Source organism: Medicago truncatula, chromosome 5 (assembly GCF_003473485.1).
Source record: "Medicago truncatula cultivar Jemalong A17 chromosome 5, MtrunA17r5.0-ANR, whole genome shotgun sequence".
In the NCBI taxonomy this organism is placed as follows: Eukaryota; Viridiplantae; Streptophyta; class Magnoliopsida; order Fabales; family Fabaceae; genus Medicago; species Medicago truncatula.
Window position 1 is genome coordinate 10,722,070 of NC_053046.1, and position 19,655 is coordinate 10,741,724.

Sequence of the window (19,655 nt, forward strand, 5' to 3'; positions counted from 1 at the left end):
TCCAATTTAGGCATATCTCATTTTCTTTCCTAACTCCATCACCTATGAAGATATATTTAATAGTTAAGTTTGAAGGTGGTTGGAAAACATAAGAAAATGGAGTTTGAATTGTATTTAAGTATAGCTTTTCTTTATCGAAACATTTAGCTTCAGTATAAGATATAGCTTTTTCCGAATATTTCCTTTTATAGAGAACATGCCTTTTATTTTCTCTCTTCTATGGATGTTCAATCAAAGTAATCTTGTAATGACTAAAGTCATTTGATCTTCTTTGAGTTTGATTTAGTCAATTTGCTTACATTGGGTTATTTCCATCAGAAAAAGTCAATCGTCTGGTTTTCAGCACAAGACAAAATCGAGTGATTAACCAAAGTAGAATGTTTATTCTTCTTCAAGTACAAACGCTACTACCAATGCTATTGTTCATTTGTTAATCTCTCTGAACACTCAATGTAAACAATTTGTAAAGTGAACTGATGTTATAAACTCTAAGACCTATGACATTTGCACTATAAAATGATTATACATTTCACCACTTATTTACATGGTTCCAACAGATCTTTCTCAGCAGATACATCTCTAATTCTTTATAAGTATAAACTTCATTCAAAATGATGAAGTTGGCAAAATTCAAAGGATCTTACGGTCCTAATGAACATCCACTGATCCACAAAGGTGGGAAATTCAATGAAATTTAGATGTGTGAGGCGGGTATCAATGACAACCAATAACCAAAATAACTGCAAGCAATAACAATGGATCTATATTTAATCTAACAATCAAGTGTAAATCAAAACCACAATCAAATCAAAGAATAAGCAAGATAAAGAGCGTAGAGAAAAGAGAACAACACGAAAGAATTATTTACTCAGTTCGGTGAAACAATGACCTACTATGGGGGAGAGAGATCTCTCCACTTCACTATCAATGAGTTCTTTTTAAAGAGATACAAAAATGTTATAAGAATTAGCTTCAACAAGCTCTCTAAGAACAAACCTAATTTCTACCTTTTTTCCAATCTATTTTCATGAACAAAATACTCAATGATTTTCACGCACCCAAGGTGTTTCCTAATTGTTTCCCATTTTTAGAATCTAGCCCCCAAAAGTCACCAAACCTTAGCCTTTTATTTCCTGAGGATCTTCACGTTTGGTTTCCTAAGTTGCTCACAAATGACTCTCTACTAATTTATGTGTTTCTTAACCCCATAAATCTCTCCCCAAAAGGTACAAACCCTTTCTCAAGATCCCCCTTTTTACGTTCTCCAAGATCACATTTAGAACCTTTGGATCTCACCTAAAGACCCTTAACTCTTATCTTCTAAGTTCCCTTAAATTTCCCTCCTTTGGTTTTCATGAGATTCTCAATCTCTCTCAATAAATGGGTCAAAAAGTGCTTAAATAGTGTTTCAAATTTTGTCCAACTGTGCCACAATTTGAAACCAATGTGCCACAATTTGGTTGAAGTACTAGTATAGTACTACACTCCATCCGTTAAGCGAGCCACGATGACATGCCCTCATGCCACGATAAAACCAGTGAATCGCTCTAAACTTTGTAACACAAATCATGTCACGATCTCCAAACAATGTGCCATGATTTCCCTGAAACTTCAACATCAAATTTTAAGTTAAAACTCAACAATTTTGAAATGAAAGTAATTACATTATTAAGATGACTACTAATAGGAAGTGTCCATAGTTCACATGTTATGATCATACAGTCATAGAAAAGTAGCATCTTTAGAACAGAAAATCTAAGAGAGAGATAGAAAGAGCAAAGAAAAATCAATGTTCAATATTCATAGAATATATTGATGACAAATTTGGCAAGTGCACCAAATATTAAAGTAGTAAGTTATCATCTTTACATGGATTGTTTTTCAAATAGGAAATCTACTAAACCTTTAGATAAAAAGCAGTAATGTTTTATGGTTTTTGCTAGTTTCAATTGTTTGCACAATGAGAGTAGTAGTTTGACTGCAAAAAAATAAAAGGGTTTAATTCAGATGTTTAGCAGCAATTGGGATTATTCAAATCCCTTCTATCTTCTTTGTTGGATTAACACAAGGTTCCTATCAATTATGACATAAGTAATATATAAAATAATATGGATTTGCTTATGGTAATAATGCCTGGATGAGGGCGGTACAAAGCAAGTTCTCAAGAATGGATCATAATTTAACAATCATACTTAAAATCCCCAAGTGATTAAAGATGATTAAGCAAAGTTCATATTATTTTTCTTTGGATTAAGGCAATGTTGTCTTTCTAATAACTTAACCTAACGAGCATACATAGATATCTAGGGTTGTTAGAACTTGGGTCTAAAAGCATTATAGTGTTCAAAAGAATTAAAATTAAATAAGAATTAAATCATAACTGAATAAATAAATTGCATTAATTTGATTAAACAAATAAATAGAGGTTCATCTTAGAACCCTAATCATTGAGTACTTAGTTATTCATGGTAACCAAAAACATAGGCAAGAAAGAATTGCAAAACATACACTAGAGACAAAAGAGAGAATGAGAACTCCTCTTGATGCTCCTTCATGCTTGCCACCACCTTAAGTTTCTGAATAAATAATAGTGTGTGCAAAGCTCTTTATGTATAGGCATGTTTCCACCTTGGTTTTCCTCGAGTTTCGTGGCTTTTTCCACCGGTACATCTTTAAAAACAAGCAAAAGACAAAAATTACATGGAACCATGTGACGAAGCGCATGTTGGCCAGCTAGAACACTCCCATCAGGAAGTTCCATGTGTATGTGGTGCATAAGGTATTTCATGGGACGCATGGCCATGAGATGTCTTGTTTAACCAAATTACATGATTTATCAATAAAAGACTCAAAATACAAATGGTGTTGTCAATTTTGGGTAAAAATAAAATTACAATGACTCAAATGAAAACAATACAAAATATCACTATTTTAAGCATGTTTTCACGAGGGTTTGCCTTGGGATTCGGGGCTTTTTTTTTCTTCCGGTTATCCATCTTGAAAAACAAGCAAAATGCAAAAATTACCCAGAACCATGCGTTGTGGCGCATGCTGGGGCGCATTGACCAGCCAGAACATTGTCGTCTAGCAGTGTCATGCCCCTGGGTGCATGAGGCATTTCTTGGGGGCACATGGTCGAGTCAAAGGTGCGGAAAATTCCATTTTTGTTCGTTCACTTTGTGTTCTTCCATGCTATCTTGGGACAGAATTTCCCGAACTTGTATTGTCTGCAAAAACCTTCTTGAGCTCTACTGATCGTCATTATCTTGCCTCCATAAATCCACGTGAAGTCTTGATTTTTCGAATTACACGATTTATCAATAAAAAGACTTACAAAACCTATATAGATGTCGGTTTTAGAAGAGAATAGAATTACAATGACTCAAATGAAAAAAATACAAAATTAATGTCCCTTAAACCATGAACAACTCCTCTAAAACATAGTTAAAATATCATAAATATGTTGGCATGTCATTGGTAAAAATATTTTTAATCGCTCACGAAAAAACATCAATCAGAAGTCAGTTTCACAAAGGAAAAAAAATACATTGATGACTTTGCTATGTTACAAAGGTTGAAAAAGCTAATTATAAAAGAATGTATTATAATTATTATAAGGTTGTTTACGTTAGTAATTATGCTAAAGAGACAATTAATTATAATTATAATAATTCAAATTTTAGGGGGTGCCTTTTACAACTCCTTAAGCACTAAAAAAATGTAATTGTTTTATTACGACATGCTCTTTACACACTATAAAGTGCTCAAATCATATTTTATTTGCGACTTGCAAAATTAGAAAAATATGGCTGCCACTTTTAAGCTTGTGTATGTTATGATATTACTTATTTCCCTGTATCATGTTGCAGGAAACTTTGAAGGTAAGCTATTTTTATACTTTTAAAATTTCCTTTTTTGCTTTGTTGTTCGTACAAAATATTTTATATATTTTATTGATATTATTTTATTATCTTTGTTCATTACAGATATTAGTATTGAATGCATGTTCAGTATTGATTGTCCACAAATTAAATCAAACATATTTAGGTTTAAGTGCATTGAAGACCGATGTAAAATTGAGTTCATATACCAGCGAAAAAAATATGAAATATAACTGATACTGTCACTGTGTCAATGTCATCCTTCAACAAAACAAAAAAAACTGATACTTGAATATTCTCCCAATATATTGTATTTTTTTTATTTCTTTTTATTTTCGGAATTTTATGGACATTGCAATTATGCTTTGTACTCTTAGACGTGGATAATGAAATGAAATAAGACATTAAATAAGACACAATTTTATTTTGAAAGAAAAGGCACTAAATATTACTATGATTAGATTTTTTATTCCTTCTCCCTTAATTTTGTATGTATCACCATGCCCTTCAATTTAGGCATGTTATAGTTTCATTTCAACTACATCACCTATTGAGATATCTTTAATAGTTAAGTTGAAAAGAAAAAAAATATTCTTTCAGTTCTTTTTTAAGTGGTGTTTGACTATGAATTTTTTCGTTTCTATTTTTTTTTTTGTGGCCGTAGTTTGAACCCCGGACCTTGCATATTTTATGCATTGTCCATACCAACTGAGCTAAGCTCACAAGGACTTTTTTGTTTCTATTTAACTGTTGTTTTGGTAGTTTAAGGGTATGATTTGTCAATGATACATTTTCTCAGTTACTTTTTTTTAATAAAGTTAATAAATGTTGACAATTCGGAAAACTCAAGCTTTTTTTTTGTTAACTTCAAAGTTAAACAAAATTTTGTTACATATAATAATAGTTTCATCAAGACTTGAAATTTTATAAATAAGATAGGTAACATTGTTAAAAAATTTAAATGCAAAATAAAAGAACAATTTCGATGAAGAAAGTAAAAGACTTCATAGATGTTGAAAATAACGACATAATAGAAAGAAAAAAAAAGGTCAAAAAATACATTTTCTTAATTTAATCTTACTATCCCAAAACGGCGCTTATAAATAAACGGAAGAAATACTATTTAAAGTGATATTATACATCACGAGAAAATTTCTCAAGAATGCATCACGAAAGTCAACTGCAATGGAAACAAAAAATAAAGCCCTACCAACCATTCATATTGTAGTTACAAAAAATTAAGGAATTAAATTTTACATGTGTCGCGAAGGTTTCGTAAAACATGTTTTCTTTAAAGAGCATTTCCGTATTACTCCTTTTGGTTTTATGTATAAGAAAATTAAAAAAAATGTCATGTTTATAAGAAAATGTCACAATTTTTAAGGTGTAGTTTTATTTAAAAGACTTTTCTATCCCTAATTTAATGCTTGTCTTTTTAACATTTGTGAATGTACTTTATGCTTTATAATTTTTTATGAGGGTATTCATAAAAATATTTAAAAATTTATATTAACTTCAATGCCTATAAGGCTATAACAATAGTTTTAGGAAAATGTTTAGGACACAAGTTAAGAAACTAAAATAAAAAATAAAATCTTCAAAATTGTGTATTGTTAATTTTGAGAGCTTTAAATTTTATCTTTTAACTTGTATTTATTAAAAAAAAATTGGTACACTTGTATTTATTGATTTATTCCTTTTTGGACACATTATTAAAAATAAAATCAAAAATAAATACTTGTGCCCTAAGACACAGTTAGCATGATTCATAGTTTTATGTCATAGGTTTTTGCTCAAAAAAAATAAAAATAAAAACCATTCTATTTATATTTCTTTTAATGGAGAATCCAACTGTTAATTTCTTTCTCGTAAGAAAAATTAGTATTGGTTCTCGTGATTATAAAAGGATTATTTGGTAGATATATAGATGGAACTCTATTATCCAACTTATGGAGCCTTGTTGAAAATGGTTTTGGCGTTAGATCTAATTTTGGATGGGTTCCGAGATTTGGCTCTGAAGTTGTAATTTAGGGTTCATCTTCATCCATATCAACTTTGGAGCATTGGAGCCAATTCTTGAGGATTTCAAGCAAGAAAAGAGTGTACTATATGAGTTTATCCAAATAAGCTTGCTACTGTCATTTTGCCTTGTATTTTCCTCTCTTATAACTCCTGTTTCTCTATTTAATATTGATTTAATGAACTCCTTCATGATTCATCACAATTCAATTTTGTTTTCTACCTCTTTATGAGCTCAACCTTTATGTAGTTAAAGGTTAATGAGATTATCCTCGTGAGCTCAGTTGGTTGGGACAATACATAAAATATGCAAGGTCTGGGGTTCAAACCCCGAGCACTACAAAAAAAAAAAAAAGGTTAATGAGATTATAATTTAAGTTTGCATTTTAGTATGTTGCAGTGTAATTTAGCTCAACTTAAACAATTTGTTTTAACTATAATCTCCAAAACTTGTTTTTGACCACTTAGGGTTTATTGCTAGTCTTTGAGCTCATAAGAGGATAAATACGGAAAATGCTTTGTTTAGATAACAATGTTAAATATCTAGAAATAGAATTCGAGTCCATATGGAAGCTTCGATCTATTCTTGTTGCATGGAATTTGATTTGATGAATGACCTCAAAAGAGTAATAATCCTCTAAGAATCATGATGTGCAAAAAACTCAAAGGCCAAATCGTACTAGAATGGTATAGCATGCAAACACATTTTACTTTTAAACTGGTAAAAACCAGAATGTTATCTTCGTTACTTGTCACTAGGGTCTGAAATAATTAAAACCATATTTCCACAAGGATCGAGACTCTACTTTCCTTTTACTACTTGTCAAGATTGTGTGTACTTGCACACATGCCTTTCATATTTGCAACATTGATAACCTGTCGAATGTTACTTTGTTGTATCTTGATGAGTAGAATTTTGTCTTCGTAATTATCAAACAATTTGTTTAGAGGGATTGATCTTTTGAGGTGTTTGTTCCACCAAAGAGATTGATATAGTCATCATGTTACACCATTAAGGCCTTATCCTGAGTTTAAGTTTATAAAAAAATTATAATGCAATTAATATTGAAAACATTATAATCCAATTTGTTGAAAAATGGAAGCGAATACAAATAAGAAAGAACGCAAATACAGTCAGAACACTAACATAGCTGAGAAGCTAAATCAACAGTGGAGAATGCTTTGTAGGGTCAAAATTGTATGCAACTATAAATTACATTTAAATACAGGATTTACAGTAGGGATTAGGGTACAAATGCTTTCTATGGCAATCAGAAAGCCAACGCAAAATAAAAAGGAAAATTGTGACTTCAAAAATAAAATGAATTGAAATATCAAAACAAGACACACTGCAAACAACTGTGTTTATGGTACATAGATGAACGAAGATTTTTCACACAGCAAATCAGACAGATAATGGGATATTTCTCTGGCTTCCAACGTTTGGTTTTAAATCCCATGATAGCACATGCTGCTCCTCCTCAGGAAGGATAAATGGCAAAGAAATCTCTCGGATCATCAAGTCACCGCAAAATGGGCATTCACTAGCTATAGCATCATCTAGTTGCGATCGGAGCTGCCATCAATTTGTGACGTGTTATAAATTCGTGAAGCATCAGCATTTAACACCACATTTCATGCTTAATTAACTTGTAATACTGAGAGGTAAAATAAATTTGCAGCTAAAACTTCAATGCAGGTAAAATGCAGTACAGAGTGATAAAAGTCACATGCATGAAAATAAGTTCAGAACAAACCTTATCTACAGAGGTCGTGCTAGGAATGGACCCCTCTGAAGCAAGATTGCCATTGGATTCTCTGCTTGTTTCACTGCTTATCAAGGTAAGTTGCTTCTGTAGATCCAGAATATACTCAGCCTGAACAATTTACGAAAAGAATTTATTTAAATGAGGATGTTGGAGATAATAATAATAGTTTGAGGTGGTGACAAGGACATGCAAACAGGATTCTGTCAAAATCGTTATATTTGAATACAACTTTAAGATACAAAAAGCTAACTATATTGTTAATTCAAAAAATAAAAAATAATGAATGACAAATGTTATTAGTTGTTACTTGTTAGATTAATTTTTCTCCTTCGTCCGGGTTTAAACTCAGAACCTCAAACTCCTTATCCCTTAGCTTAAAGCAGTTGAGTTATCCAACCCCCTGCTAACTATATTGTTAATACATGACCATACATAGGTAAGTACTTAAAACTACCAATTACATTTGTAGATATAAACCTTACATTCTTAGAAGCCATTGAGGTGGCCAAATACTATAGGTGGCCCTCTAGTATATTGCTACTTGCAACCCAAAGTTGGTATATAGCTCAGATGATGATTCATATTCTATATACGTAAACATCATGCTGAAGTCAAATCCAAAGATCCAAACAGCATTTTTTTGCTCGTGCTCGACTATTGTATGTTTGTGTCATGTTAATAAACTTTATTCAACAAAGAAACCCTCTCAAACTATCTAAATCTTTTATATTAACAGCTAGACATAGGATCAGTGTGCCCTTTCAACTTAGTTACATTCGCACTTACATTTAAACTTGTTGATTTTGATCAAAAAAGTATGAAGGTGCTACTGAGAACAATGAACTTTCAGGTAGCATACACAAGAGATATTCATAAAGAGATGTGATGAAAGTAGGAGAAACGATTTGTGTACTCACATGGGTCTCAACTGTACAACGAGTCACATGGGCAATAAGGCATTGTGTGTGGAAGGCATGTCCGCACGGAAAGACATAAAATGGAGCCATTTGTCCTACTGATGTATAACCACAACCTATGCCAAACTCCCTACCAGCATTTAGAATCTTTCGCCGACATACCTAGGGAGTCAGATTAACAATCACCTCAACCACAGATTCATAAAAACAAGTAAAACAGTGTATCTAATGATTAAAAGCAAAGCAGGTTGATCTTAACATAGTTGTGGTACACAGCCACAAATAAAAAACTGAACAACGATGGTGCAACTTTGTCAAATGTATATCAGGAAGATCAATACCCCACATTCCTCATCACGATCAATAACAGTGCATCTTTGAGCAAGTGCCCTGATATCATTTCTGATGTTGTCAGCCCCATGGGTTGTGTCATTCATCTCTTCCTTCAACTGTTCAATTTGCTTGTTGTAATCTTCCAGTGATGAGCAGATCGCTTCCTGCATAAATTCAGATAAACAACAAATGAACAGATAATATTATGAAAGGAAGCCATGCTATTTTATTTACATGGAAACAGATAATAACCAATAAAAAATGAGCTAGTAACTATCGTTGATATACCTTGAAAACTGAACAGAGTTGAATATAGTTAATCGAGACGGAAAACTAAGAAAAAATAAATGTACCTTGAAGTCATCAATCAGGGCAAAATCTGGAAAAAACGGTAATATATCCTCAATCTTCAGCATGCCATCCGTTTCTTTAAGAAATGCAATTGCCATCCTTATGTTTTCCCTCTTGGTTCCTTTTTCTTGTTCAACAACATGTTTGGCAATCATGAGCCAGAGCTTCTTTCTTAAATCTTCATCTTCAACCTTATCGGCTTCAGCCATAGCTAACTCTGGATCAACCTAGTATAGAGAAACAACTTAAAAGTCATTTTCAAAAACATAAAGCCACAATTACCAAGTATAGATAACCAACTTAAGGCACTTTTAACTGGATGTCTTCTACTACTTTTCAAACCCTGGCTCTAGGAGAAGTTTATATTCTATAAAACTGCAAAATGATTCCAAGCTTTAAGATTCGGCAACCATTAATGTATTAGGGATAAAAAAAAAAAACCACAAAAAGGTGTACTTTTGGGCCTCATCAATGAATTATTCCGTAACTTAAGAGTTTTAATGCATAAAAAGTTAATACCATTGAATAGAATTCGTTATTCTTGCAGCAACCCCCTAAGGTACAAGTGATTACAAATGATGTAAAGAAGGTATTTCTACAGTATTACCTCTTTTAGAGTATTAATGCAGTGGTAAATAGGAACATAATAACTGTATTAGTCTCACCTGTAGGGCAAGAGCAACGGCTTCTTCATGCATAGACATCATGCTGTATATATGAACACATGCACGCATTCGTTTTTCCTTGAGGCAAAGACGTAAAGCATACTTGGGATCATAGAAGAATTCGGGACCATTTTCTGGTCCTTTTCCAAATTTACATTCTAGGAATCGTAGAAGTGAACTATCATCCTCCTGAGTAGATAAAAATGGAAACAACTTAAACACAGACCAAAATACATAAATCAAGATATTTATTGTTTACAGAAAAAGAGGTAAAATAATTATGGGTGATTTGGTCAAGAAAGAATTATGATTTGGTCAAGAAAGAATTAATGCAATTGACAATTTGAAGAGAATCCCATAAAAATGGACAAATAAAATTTCCAATAGGGTGTCCTGTATTTAGCAACAAAGATAGTGTGAATGAATTAAAGGAGTCTTATAAAGGGATGGAAGGAGCATATATATTTTATGCACAACAGTACAATACAATAGGAATGTGAAAGAAAACCACTCAACCTGCTTTGCATATAAAGAAAGCAGCAGGTTATGAACACCAGGATCTTCATTATGCAATTTATGAACACAAAATTCAAGATATTTAATGACTTCGTGCGTCTCATTCCTGCATTTTAAAACAGTAGGTATAATAAAAAAGAATTCATGAACTCATCATTTCTGAATTAAACATTTGAAAGATTGAAAATGCAATTCTGAATATGCAGTACTTTGCATGAGGTTCACTTGAATAACGCATCATTGCAGGAATCAGTTTCCTTGGGTTCAAATTCTTTGTAGTCATCCATGACTCCACAGTTTCATATGCATCGAGAGCAATAAGGTCTGGCGCAAATTTATACTGCACAGGACAATCAATATTGATAATTGTATATTATATTAGTCCAAAGAGATTGAGAAGGTTCGTCCCAAACAAAATAATAGCATTAAAAACTCAGGAAGAACCAGATAGAATAGAAACCAAAATATTATCATATCCCAAATCCCTGTGGCTGAACCTTACCTGAAGGTCTACAGACACAGAAGGTTTCTGAAGCACTTCCAGTGCTCTTTTTGCTTCTCCTTGTTGAATCAAGAATGAACAAAATAGAAAGAACAACAAAAGAGAAACGGCCTAGTCAGATAGTATATTCCAATAAGCGGAGCAAGAAATTAGGAATAGTGGGGGCATATCATATATAATTTGTAGCATAAATATATATTACATTTCATTTTTTAAAGTAGAAATATACATCACGATTATTCTTTACGATTTGCCATATTTTAAAAATATTGAATAATTTTCTCATTTTCAATCTCAATAAAAACATATATGATATATCTCTCTCTCTTTTTTGTGGTGGAAATCGCTCTCTTTGTGCCAAAAAAAAAAAATCACTCTCTATATAAGTAACTAGGTTTAATTACACTTTTAGTAACACAAATTTATTTAATTGTGTGATTTTAGCCCCAGATTTTTTATAACAATTTTGACCCTTAATTTATTATCTTTCTTAATTCGTAGTCCCCCTCCCAATTTTATGCTGAGTTGGCAATTTATATGAGGTGGCTTCCCTATCATCTTGCTAATATTTATATTAATTGAAATTAAAATATATATAAAAAAAAAAAAAAAAAAACAGAAAACAAAGGAAGTGATATTAACTTCCCACTTCTTCTTCATCTGCTTCCATGAATTTCAATTTCTTATCATGCTAGCTTTCTAATTTGTAGTTCATTCAATACGGTTGCCTACTACCACCGTACCACAATTTATTGAAACAACAAATAAAACTCCTCCATGAAAATTGAAAGGGTCCGCAACCTCCATAATATTTTTAAGCTCTTGCATACAAAGAAATAATACTCATTTTTTAGGTCGATGATAAGTCATCATTAGCATCTATCATAATTTTTTAGTAGATTACAAGTATCAATAGTATTAAAAAAAAATTAAAATTTTGTGCAGGCAGGAGCCCACACAACCTTGTGTGTGGCTCCGCCCCTGCCAATAAAGTAACATAGATCTGGAAATGAAAGTCTCTAGTAAGCATATAAGGCATAAGTGGAATCAGAGCACCTGAATGTAATGGTGAACTACAATCTCATACTGCCCTTTTAAGCTAGCAAAATATACCGTTTCTTCAACCCTTCCATAACTGTCCAAAATTGCAAAAGCAGAATTTTATACAGATTAAATGACTGTATATAACTAACTTAAACTAAAATTTTAAACGTCGCGGAAATAAACCTTAGAGTAAACTGGAATATGCCTTCTTTTTTTATTAATATGAAAAGCAATAAAATACAATGTTATGAATGACAAGGTTTATAAGTTTGACCAACAGCTAAATAACATTTGTCAGCATATACATATATTGATGATGTACCAAAGATCGTGGTCTCCTAATCTACCTTAGAAGCATACCCTTTATCTTTCCTACATCTATTTGTCAAATTGAGTAGTAAATGAAGTAATTTGTGGTTGAGATTATTTCATATACAAGAAACCAGAACTGTATAAATATAATTGAAGAAAACAAGCATGCACTAAAAATTGAAGTCAGGCATAGCAAGTGGCAGCTACTACCTTTCTAAAAGTTTCATTGTAGTTGCTTCATCCAATACATCCTTGCTGTCACTGAGAAAAGCACGAAACTCTTTAATAATTGATTGATACTCTGAATCGCTATTCTCCAAAGAAGAATCATCTTCTAAAAGCAGTCGGTTTATCTACAGATCAAAATATAAACTAAAATTAATGAGCATGCATAAAACATCTCACAACTAAAGGGATACAAAATACAACTGATGTAATACTTTAATTTCCCAAAGTCATAGAGTTAATTTATTCCTTCCTTAGAAACAACAAGTTTATCTTCTACTGTACGCTAAACTTTACATTCCATGCAACAATTCCAAATAAAGGAAATAATAAAGTTAAAAATGCTTCACAAAATATATGGAATTCCAGGTCATACAAGTACAGAAATAAGCACCCTTCTATTCCAACTTTGAAGTGTACATAAGATTTTATCATTATTCATGCAATTATTCACAGAAAGAAAGATAAATGAATAAAAGTGGTAAACAATTTTCCTATCAAGTGTAAGCTCACAGTAGAACCTTGTCCAGGTATAACTCAGTTGCCCATGTGGATATCATTGTTATTTGGCATTTATCATCCTTTTCTAAATTATCAAGCTTCCGCAATAAGAAAGTCCTCAAAGCATCCTGCAAATAAGAAGAGAAACTAATGAATTTGCATATGCACAAGCCAAATGTTAACTCCAGAAATTTTGAAAACAAGGTTCGCCAATTCAAATCAATTTGCATAAGGAAGCATTAGATTTAAAAGAAGGATGCTTCAGATTAAACGCACATATGAAAATCATTTGAGTTTCCACTTATCATACACACAAATGCTTCAGATATAAAAGAAGCCTGTAACAAACAACATTAAACAAACTTTTTCTGGAAATGAACACCAATGATTTCTGGAATGAAAAATAACTCTCTCTTCAATTTCATAAAGCTTAGAAAGCCAGAAACATGAAAAGCACCTGTTCGCCAGCACTGATGAACTTCAAAGTGACCTCCTCAAATGATAAAATATAATTGATCTGCAAAACATATTTGATATTTCTGTCAGTTGTTTTTATCTTTTAGATTATATAATATCAAATTCCCAAGTATTACTACTTGAGAGTTGAGAGCATGATAGGCATATGTCTTCAGCGCAAAAAGCATTTACTAAATACACCAAAATAGTGAACTTAAAAAGAGAATTTACTTTGGCATAGAAAGATGAGGCTCTAAAATAATCTTTAGAGGAACGCAGCTTCAGCCTGCACCATAAACTATGCTAGTCAAAAACTAAACCACAGCATTATTGTAAACAAAAAAACTTGAATTTATGTTGCCAAACAAACCATATCAACTCACAATAAATTCAAATGAATGTTACCTGCACTAAATATACTTGGTCCCTTTGAAAAGGGTCGCGACAATTTGCTAAAGCAGCAGCATATTCGTTCATGTCAAGATACACTTTCCACATATCTCGACCCTCATCATTGATTGACACCTATTAACAAATTCAGCAGCATTGATCACAACCAAGACAGTTGGATCTAAAATACAGAAGGATGTAGTAGTTGGAGAACACAAACCTGAAAGATGGAGTTTTGATCATACGCATAGAATAAACCAGCCGTGGCATCACTACACAATCCAATAATACCCTTTGCTGCTGAATCAGAAGTTTTGTCAAACTGAAGTTCTTCAATGATGTTCTCGCTAATTCTATTTACGACCTATGTTCAAACAATTTAGGAAGCAAATGTTAACTCAAAAAGATATTGTGCACAGCACCATGATGCAAACAAAACAGTGATAGATAAGTGCATACACACCTTGACCTTATTCTCTAAAAGCAGCAGGAAATGGAATTCAGACAATGCGATTGAACTTGGTTTAACTGCTTCAACTCCTTCAGACAACTTGGAGTATTTCAAAAGAGCCTTGTTTTCAATAAAATTTCCATTTCCAATTGAAGTTCCATCAAGTAGTTAAAATATTAGAAATAAAGGTAAATAAGTTCCTAAGAACAAACAATACGGAAGGATTTAACAAAAAACAACATCTAGAACCACTCATGAAGCACAAATAGCATGCTCTGAAATGAGATTCGCAGAACCACAGCCACATAATGAGCATATTCTAAACTAATCCAATGTAGATTTAACAGATATTACCTATGTTGCCCTCCAAAATTTACGCCACCATGATAAATGCCAGCTCCAGAGAGCCATGCAAAATGTACAGCTCTTCGTTGCTTAATGTAAAAATGCAACTCACTGAAAGAGAGGCAATATAATGAAGTCTTAGAATGGAATACACAGAATGTGGAAAATAGTAAAAATCAAGGGAATTTTCAGCCTCCAGATTTCTTGCATTTACTTGCCTGTTTGGTATATTGCATTAATCTAATCTTTATTATTACTACTTGATATGTTTCGAATATAATCCTTTAAAAAAATGTTTCAAATATAACCAATCATTTTCATTCGATAATGTTATAAATTTGAAGCGTTGGAACCAAGTTGCACTCTGTAAACAATTTTGGAACTTGGCCAATAAGAAGGATGTCTTATGGATGAAGTTGGTTCATGAATTTTACAAAAAAAGGGAGGAATATACTACTCTTGGAAGTACCTTCGTGGGTAGTGAAAAAAGCTTTTGATGTAGCAAAAAAAAAAAATCAAATTTCAATTGAAATGTCTTACGAGTTACGACAAGCTCACTTCTCTATTAAGCGAATGTATAATGCTTTCGGATGTGATTTTGTCAAGTTTATTAGAAGAAATTGACATGTAATAACCTTACTCCTCCAAAATGATTGTTTGTTATTAGACAAGCTATATATGGTAGATTGCCAACTTGTGAGACATACTGAGTAAATTTGAAATACAATATGACCAATCATGCATTTAGTGTGAAAAGGAGAATGAATTCCATTTTCATCTTTTCTTCGCTTGTGAGTATTATGAGGTTATTTGGAAGGGTGCAATGCAATGGAGTAAGATAAACTTTAATGCTAGTAACTTTCAGTCTGTGATGCATCTGCAACAGGAACAATGATACTCATCAAATGAGTATAATGGTTTTGAGCTACACTCAATAAATGATTTGGAAGAAATGTTTGTTATAATCTTTCAAAACAATCATTAATCAGCTCAGGAGCCCCTTAACCAAATCAAAGAGATTATTTACATTAGAGGTTTGAAAACTAAACAAATGAAGAGCCTAATACCAAGATTGTGAGGTTGTGGGCTATTCTTGTTTTGTTTGAGATTAGCTCTTATTTCTTTGTTGTGGTTCTTGATGTCATATAACTTGCAATAACTGATTTTGGTTAATAAAAATCATCTCTCTTTGTTTACCAAAAAAAATCAATACGTTGATGTAGAGTAATTAATATAAAATGTAACAAAAAAAAAGAGTAATTAATATAAAATGTGAGATTATTTGTAGAAAAAATAATCTCACATTTTTCATGTCCCTCTAACATATATTCAAACATTCGATTCAACAAAATTTGATATCATCTTGGGAGGTGTTAGATCAGTCCTAAGAACTTCATTTCTATTTTGATCAAAATTCATAAATACATGGAACAATTTTGCACCTGCAATTTAACTATACAATGACAATTCTTATAAAAATAGAAATACACGACAAAGAAATGAAAATAAACATGGGAGAAGCATCGATTCTCACTTTATTGAAAAACAGTATAACATTATTTATATCAAGTTGTAGAATGCATGCAAATCTACACTCAACACAATCACACTGCTATCTGAATTCACTGAATTACAAATTAGTTAATTAAGCATTGCCACATGTGCTTCCAGCTAGACTATTCAGTTTCATAACAACAGTGCACCATGCTTAATATAATTCTCTTTCCATAAATGACCATAGAAATTTGGTTCTGATTCAATAACTAATGAGTGTGAACACCTGAAATGCACAATAAGATGATAAAGATCAAATTATAATTCCATAAGCAATTATAGAGTTAGTTATTATTCAAATAAAGCATATATAAATTCTACTTTAGCTCACCAGAGAGAAATGTCTTTCTGATTATGTTGAGCTCTCTAGTGACATCCATAATATTCATTCTTTCTATCGGTGATTCCATTGTACAAACAAGTCCAATCCTGAAAAGAGAAACTAAGCATTCATTTACCGCAGGAATAAGATTCTCTATGCTTCCATCTTCTGCATCTCTTGATACAAGATGTGGATCCAAAATCTTTATAAGATTGTCAGGAAATGAAGATGCAACAAAGTTATGCAGATTTTGACCATCTTGAAAAAATTCATCAGTGGGTCTTCTACCGGTAAGCATTTCCAACATAAGGATTCCAAAGCTATACATGTCACCACATGTGGACACTTCAGAACCCATTCCATACTCTGAAACATGTAGCAAAAGCTATTAATACAATGCCACTAGTAAATTATTGAGTTAGGTTCATGAGTTTAAAAAATACCTGGGGGAGCATAGCCAATGCTCCCTTTTATTCCAACTGTACTGGTATCCTTATCAGAGGTAATGCCAATATCCGAGACAAGTTTTGCTATGCCAAAATCAGTCACATGAGCAACCATGTCATCATCAAGAAGGACATTGCTTGGCTTAAGATCACAATGAATGATTAATTGTTCACATTCTTGGTGAAGATAATGTAATGCAGTGGCGACATCGATCATGATGTTTAATCTATGACCAAGGTCCAATGTTCTTGGATGATCTGCATTTAAAATCTCAAGATGCAACCATTGTTCTAAGCTTCCATTTTTCATGTAATCAAAAACTAGAGCTTTAAAAGTTTGACCTTTGTAATCTGTACTAGAACAACATGTTAATATCTTCACTAGATTTCGGTGTCTGATATTTTTTAGTGCATTACATTCAACAATGAAACTCTTGTGAGCTCCCTTCTTTTTGAGGTTCAAGACCTTTACGGCAACAACATTGTCTTCTGACACAAGATTTCCTTTGTACACAGAACCAAAACTTCCTGATCCAATCAAGTTTCTTTCTGAGAACCCATCGGTTCCTCGGTGTAAGTCTTGATATGAAACCTTAGCTAGTTGATCAATAGTTGGTGAATCAAAGGATGGTTTTTGGTTTCTCTTCCTCATCCAGCAGATAGAAATAACAAATGAAAGTATGAGCAAAAAAAAAATCACACTAAATATCACTGCTATCAACTTGAAATTATGTTTTTTTGCACTCTTACTACCCTTGATAGGGCATGATGGTAGATGCAACTCTGAAATACCTCCACAAAGCTTATAGTTTCCAATCATGTCTATATGGGATGCATTTGCAAAAACACCATCTGTTGGTACCTCACCTTCCAACATGTTAAAAGAAACATTCAAGTGTTCTAAACCATAGATTTTCTGCATAACATCAGGAATTGGTCCGTACAATTGATTTCTTGAAAGGTCTAAATATCTTAAAGCCTTGAGAGAAGCCAAAGAGGATGGTATTGTTCCATTGATGGAGTTCCCTTCCAAATGAAGATATTCCAAGCTCATGCATTCACCAATGGTTCCAGGAATATTTTTTAACATACTCACTTCTCTTGGTAAGCTACCACTCAAAGAGTTATGTGACAAGTCCAATATTTTTGATAAATAAAAAAGATTAAAAACCTCTACAGGTATGGTTCCACTAAACCTATTATGAGAAAGATCTAGATATTGTAAATTTTGACAGTTTCCTATACTTGGAGGAATATTCCCTTGAAACATATTAAGTTCTAATCGTAAATCAAACAATTGACTGAGATTTCCTATAAAGGGTGGCATATCTCCTGACAACTTGTTTCCACCCAAAAGTAATTTCTGCATCTTTTGGAAGTTCCCAAAAGTAGTTGGAATAATTCCTTCAAAGTGGTTAAATCCCATGGACAAGACAGTTAAGCCAACTAAGTATCCTAATTCTGCCGGAATTTTTCCTGATATATGATTTACCCCAAGATCTAGTACACTAAATTGAGTGGATAAATTTCCCAAGGAATTTGGAAAATTACCTCCAAAACTATTATTATATATAGAAATCAATTCTAGTTTAGTACAGTTTGCCAACGAATTTAAAAACACCAATTCTTTGGTTGAGTTTTCACCTAAATTGTTTGATTGCAAATTTAGAAATCGAAGATTTTGTAACTCCCCTATACTTGGAACTTGTCCAACCAAATTGTTTGTACCAAAATCAACTAATGTTAGGCCATGAGCTTTTTCTATGGAAATGGGGATTGGACCAGAGATTTGATTCCGCCCAATTGCAATATATTGGAGATTAAAGAGGGTGTGGAACATGTTAGATGGAAGCGAGCCAAGAATCTTATTCGATGTCAGCGAGAGTTTAATGAGTGATGAGATATTGTAAAAACAAGAAGGAATTATACCAGACAAATTGTTAGGATCTGCATATAAAATTGTCAAGTTTTTGAGACGACATATTTCTGGTGGAATAACTCCGTCTAAGTTGTTATAAGGAACCGAAAGTCCCCATAAACATGAAAGATTTCCCATGAATGAAGGGATTCCTCCAGTTAAATTGTTTTTTCCAATGGCCAGAATTTGAAGCCTTTTCAAAGAGCCAACTTCTACTGGTAATTTGCCAATGAGCTTATTCCCTTGCAAGGATAACTCTTTGAGATTGGAGCAATACGTCAGGTTTGTAGGAATTTTACCTGCAAAAGAGTTATTGTTAAGATAAAGTTGTTGCAATTGTAGCAACTTGCCCAACTCATGTGGAATTTCTCCAAAGAAGCTGTTGTTTATAAGATTGAGGTTTATCAAAAAGGAGAGATTGCCAACATGGGGAGATAAAGATCCATGTAACAGATATCCTCCTAGGTTCAACTCTGTAACTCTTTCATGCATGGGGCTGCATGTGATTCCATGCCACTTGCAGAAGTGGATGGAAGAATTCCAAGATTCAAGAGCTTCATATGGATCACTGGTTATTCATTCTTTGAATTTGAGCAATGCTAAATGATCTGTTTGGTTACCTAATGCAGCCACTGCCACAATTTTGTTTGTGCCAAACCACATTATTAAATTTAAGGTAAAAAGAAAAAGAAGATGAAGGTATAAAAGTGTAGATGACAACAAAGAAAAAGACTTCAT

The 19,655-nt window shown here is 32.6% G+C and overlaps 2 protein-coding genes, 2 long non-coding RNA genes and 1 pseudogene across 4 annotated transcripts; 1 reads left to right on the top strand and 4 right to left on the bottom strand.

Annotated features, from left to right (window-relative positions):
- Nucleotides 1–833: 833 nt before the first annotated feature.
- Nucleotides 834–3,445, bottom strand: LOC112421867 (uncharacterized). The gene is made up of 2 exons (XR_003012225.2): nucleotides 2,509–3,445; nucleotides 834–1,609 (listed from the first exon to the last, which is right to left on the bottom strand). It is a non-coding gene; the product is annotated as an uncharacterized lncRNA (long non-coding RNA).
- Nucleotides 3,446–3,751: 306 nt separating this feature from the next.
- Nucleotides 3,752–4,350, top strand: LOC11407072 (uncharacterized). Its single transcript, XR_003011953.2, has 2 exons — nucleotides 3,752–3,881; nucleotides 3,987–4,350. It is a non-coding gene; the product is annotated as an uncharacterized lncRNA (long non-coding RNA).
- A 2,702-nt stretch (nucleotides 4,351–7,052) lies between these two features.
- LOC11411964 (vacuolar sorting protein 18-like) lies at nucleotides 7,053–14,500 on the bottom strand (annotated as a pseudogene).
- A 1,940-nt stretch (nucleotides 14,501–16,440) lies between these two features.
- On the bottom strand, nucleotides 16,441–17,737 carry LOC120580620 (probable LRR receptor-like serine/threonine-protein kinase At3g47570). Its single transcript, XM_039834635.1, has 3 exons — nucleotides 16,997–17,737; nucleotides 16,563–16,919; nucleotides 16,441–16,457 (listed from the first exon to the last, which is right to left on the bottom strand). Exons 1-3 carry the CDS (start codon nucleotides 17,649–17,651, stop codon nucleotides 16,441–16,443), a joined length of 1,029 nt encoding a protein of 342 aa, XP_039690569.1. The 5' UTR covers nucleotides 17,652–17,737.
- Nucleotides 17,738–17,971: 234 nt separating this feature from the next.
- Nucleotides 17,972–19,409, bottom strand: LOC112422020 (putative receptor-like protein kinase At3g47110). The gene is made up of 2 exons (XM_039834636.1): nucleotides 18,171–19,409; nucleotides 17,972–18,025 (listed from the first exon to the last, which is right to left on the bottom strand). Exons 1-2 carry the CDS (start codon nucleotides 19,407–19,409, stop codon nucleotides 17,972–17,974), a joined length of 1,293 nt encoding a protein of 430 aa, XP_039690570.1.
- Nucleotides 19,410–19,655: the final 246 nt, after the last annotated feature.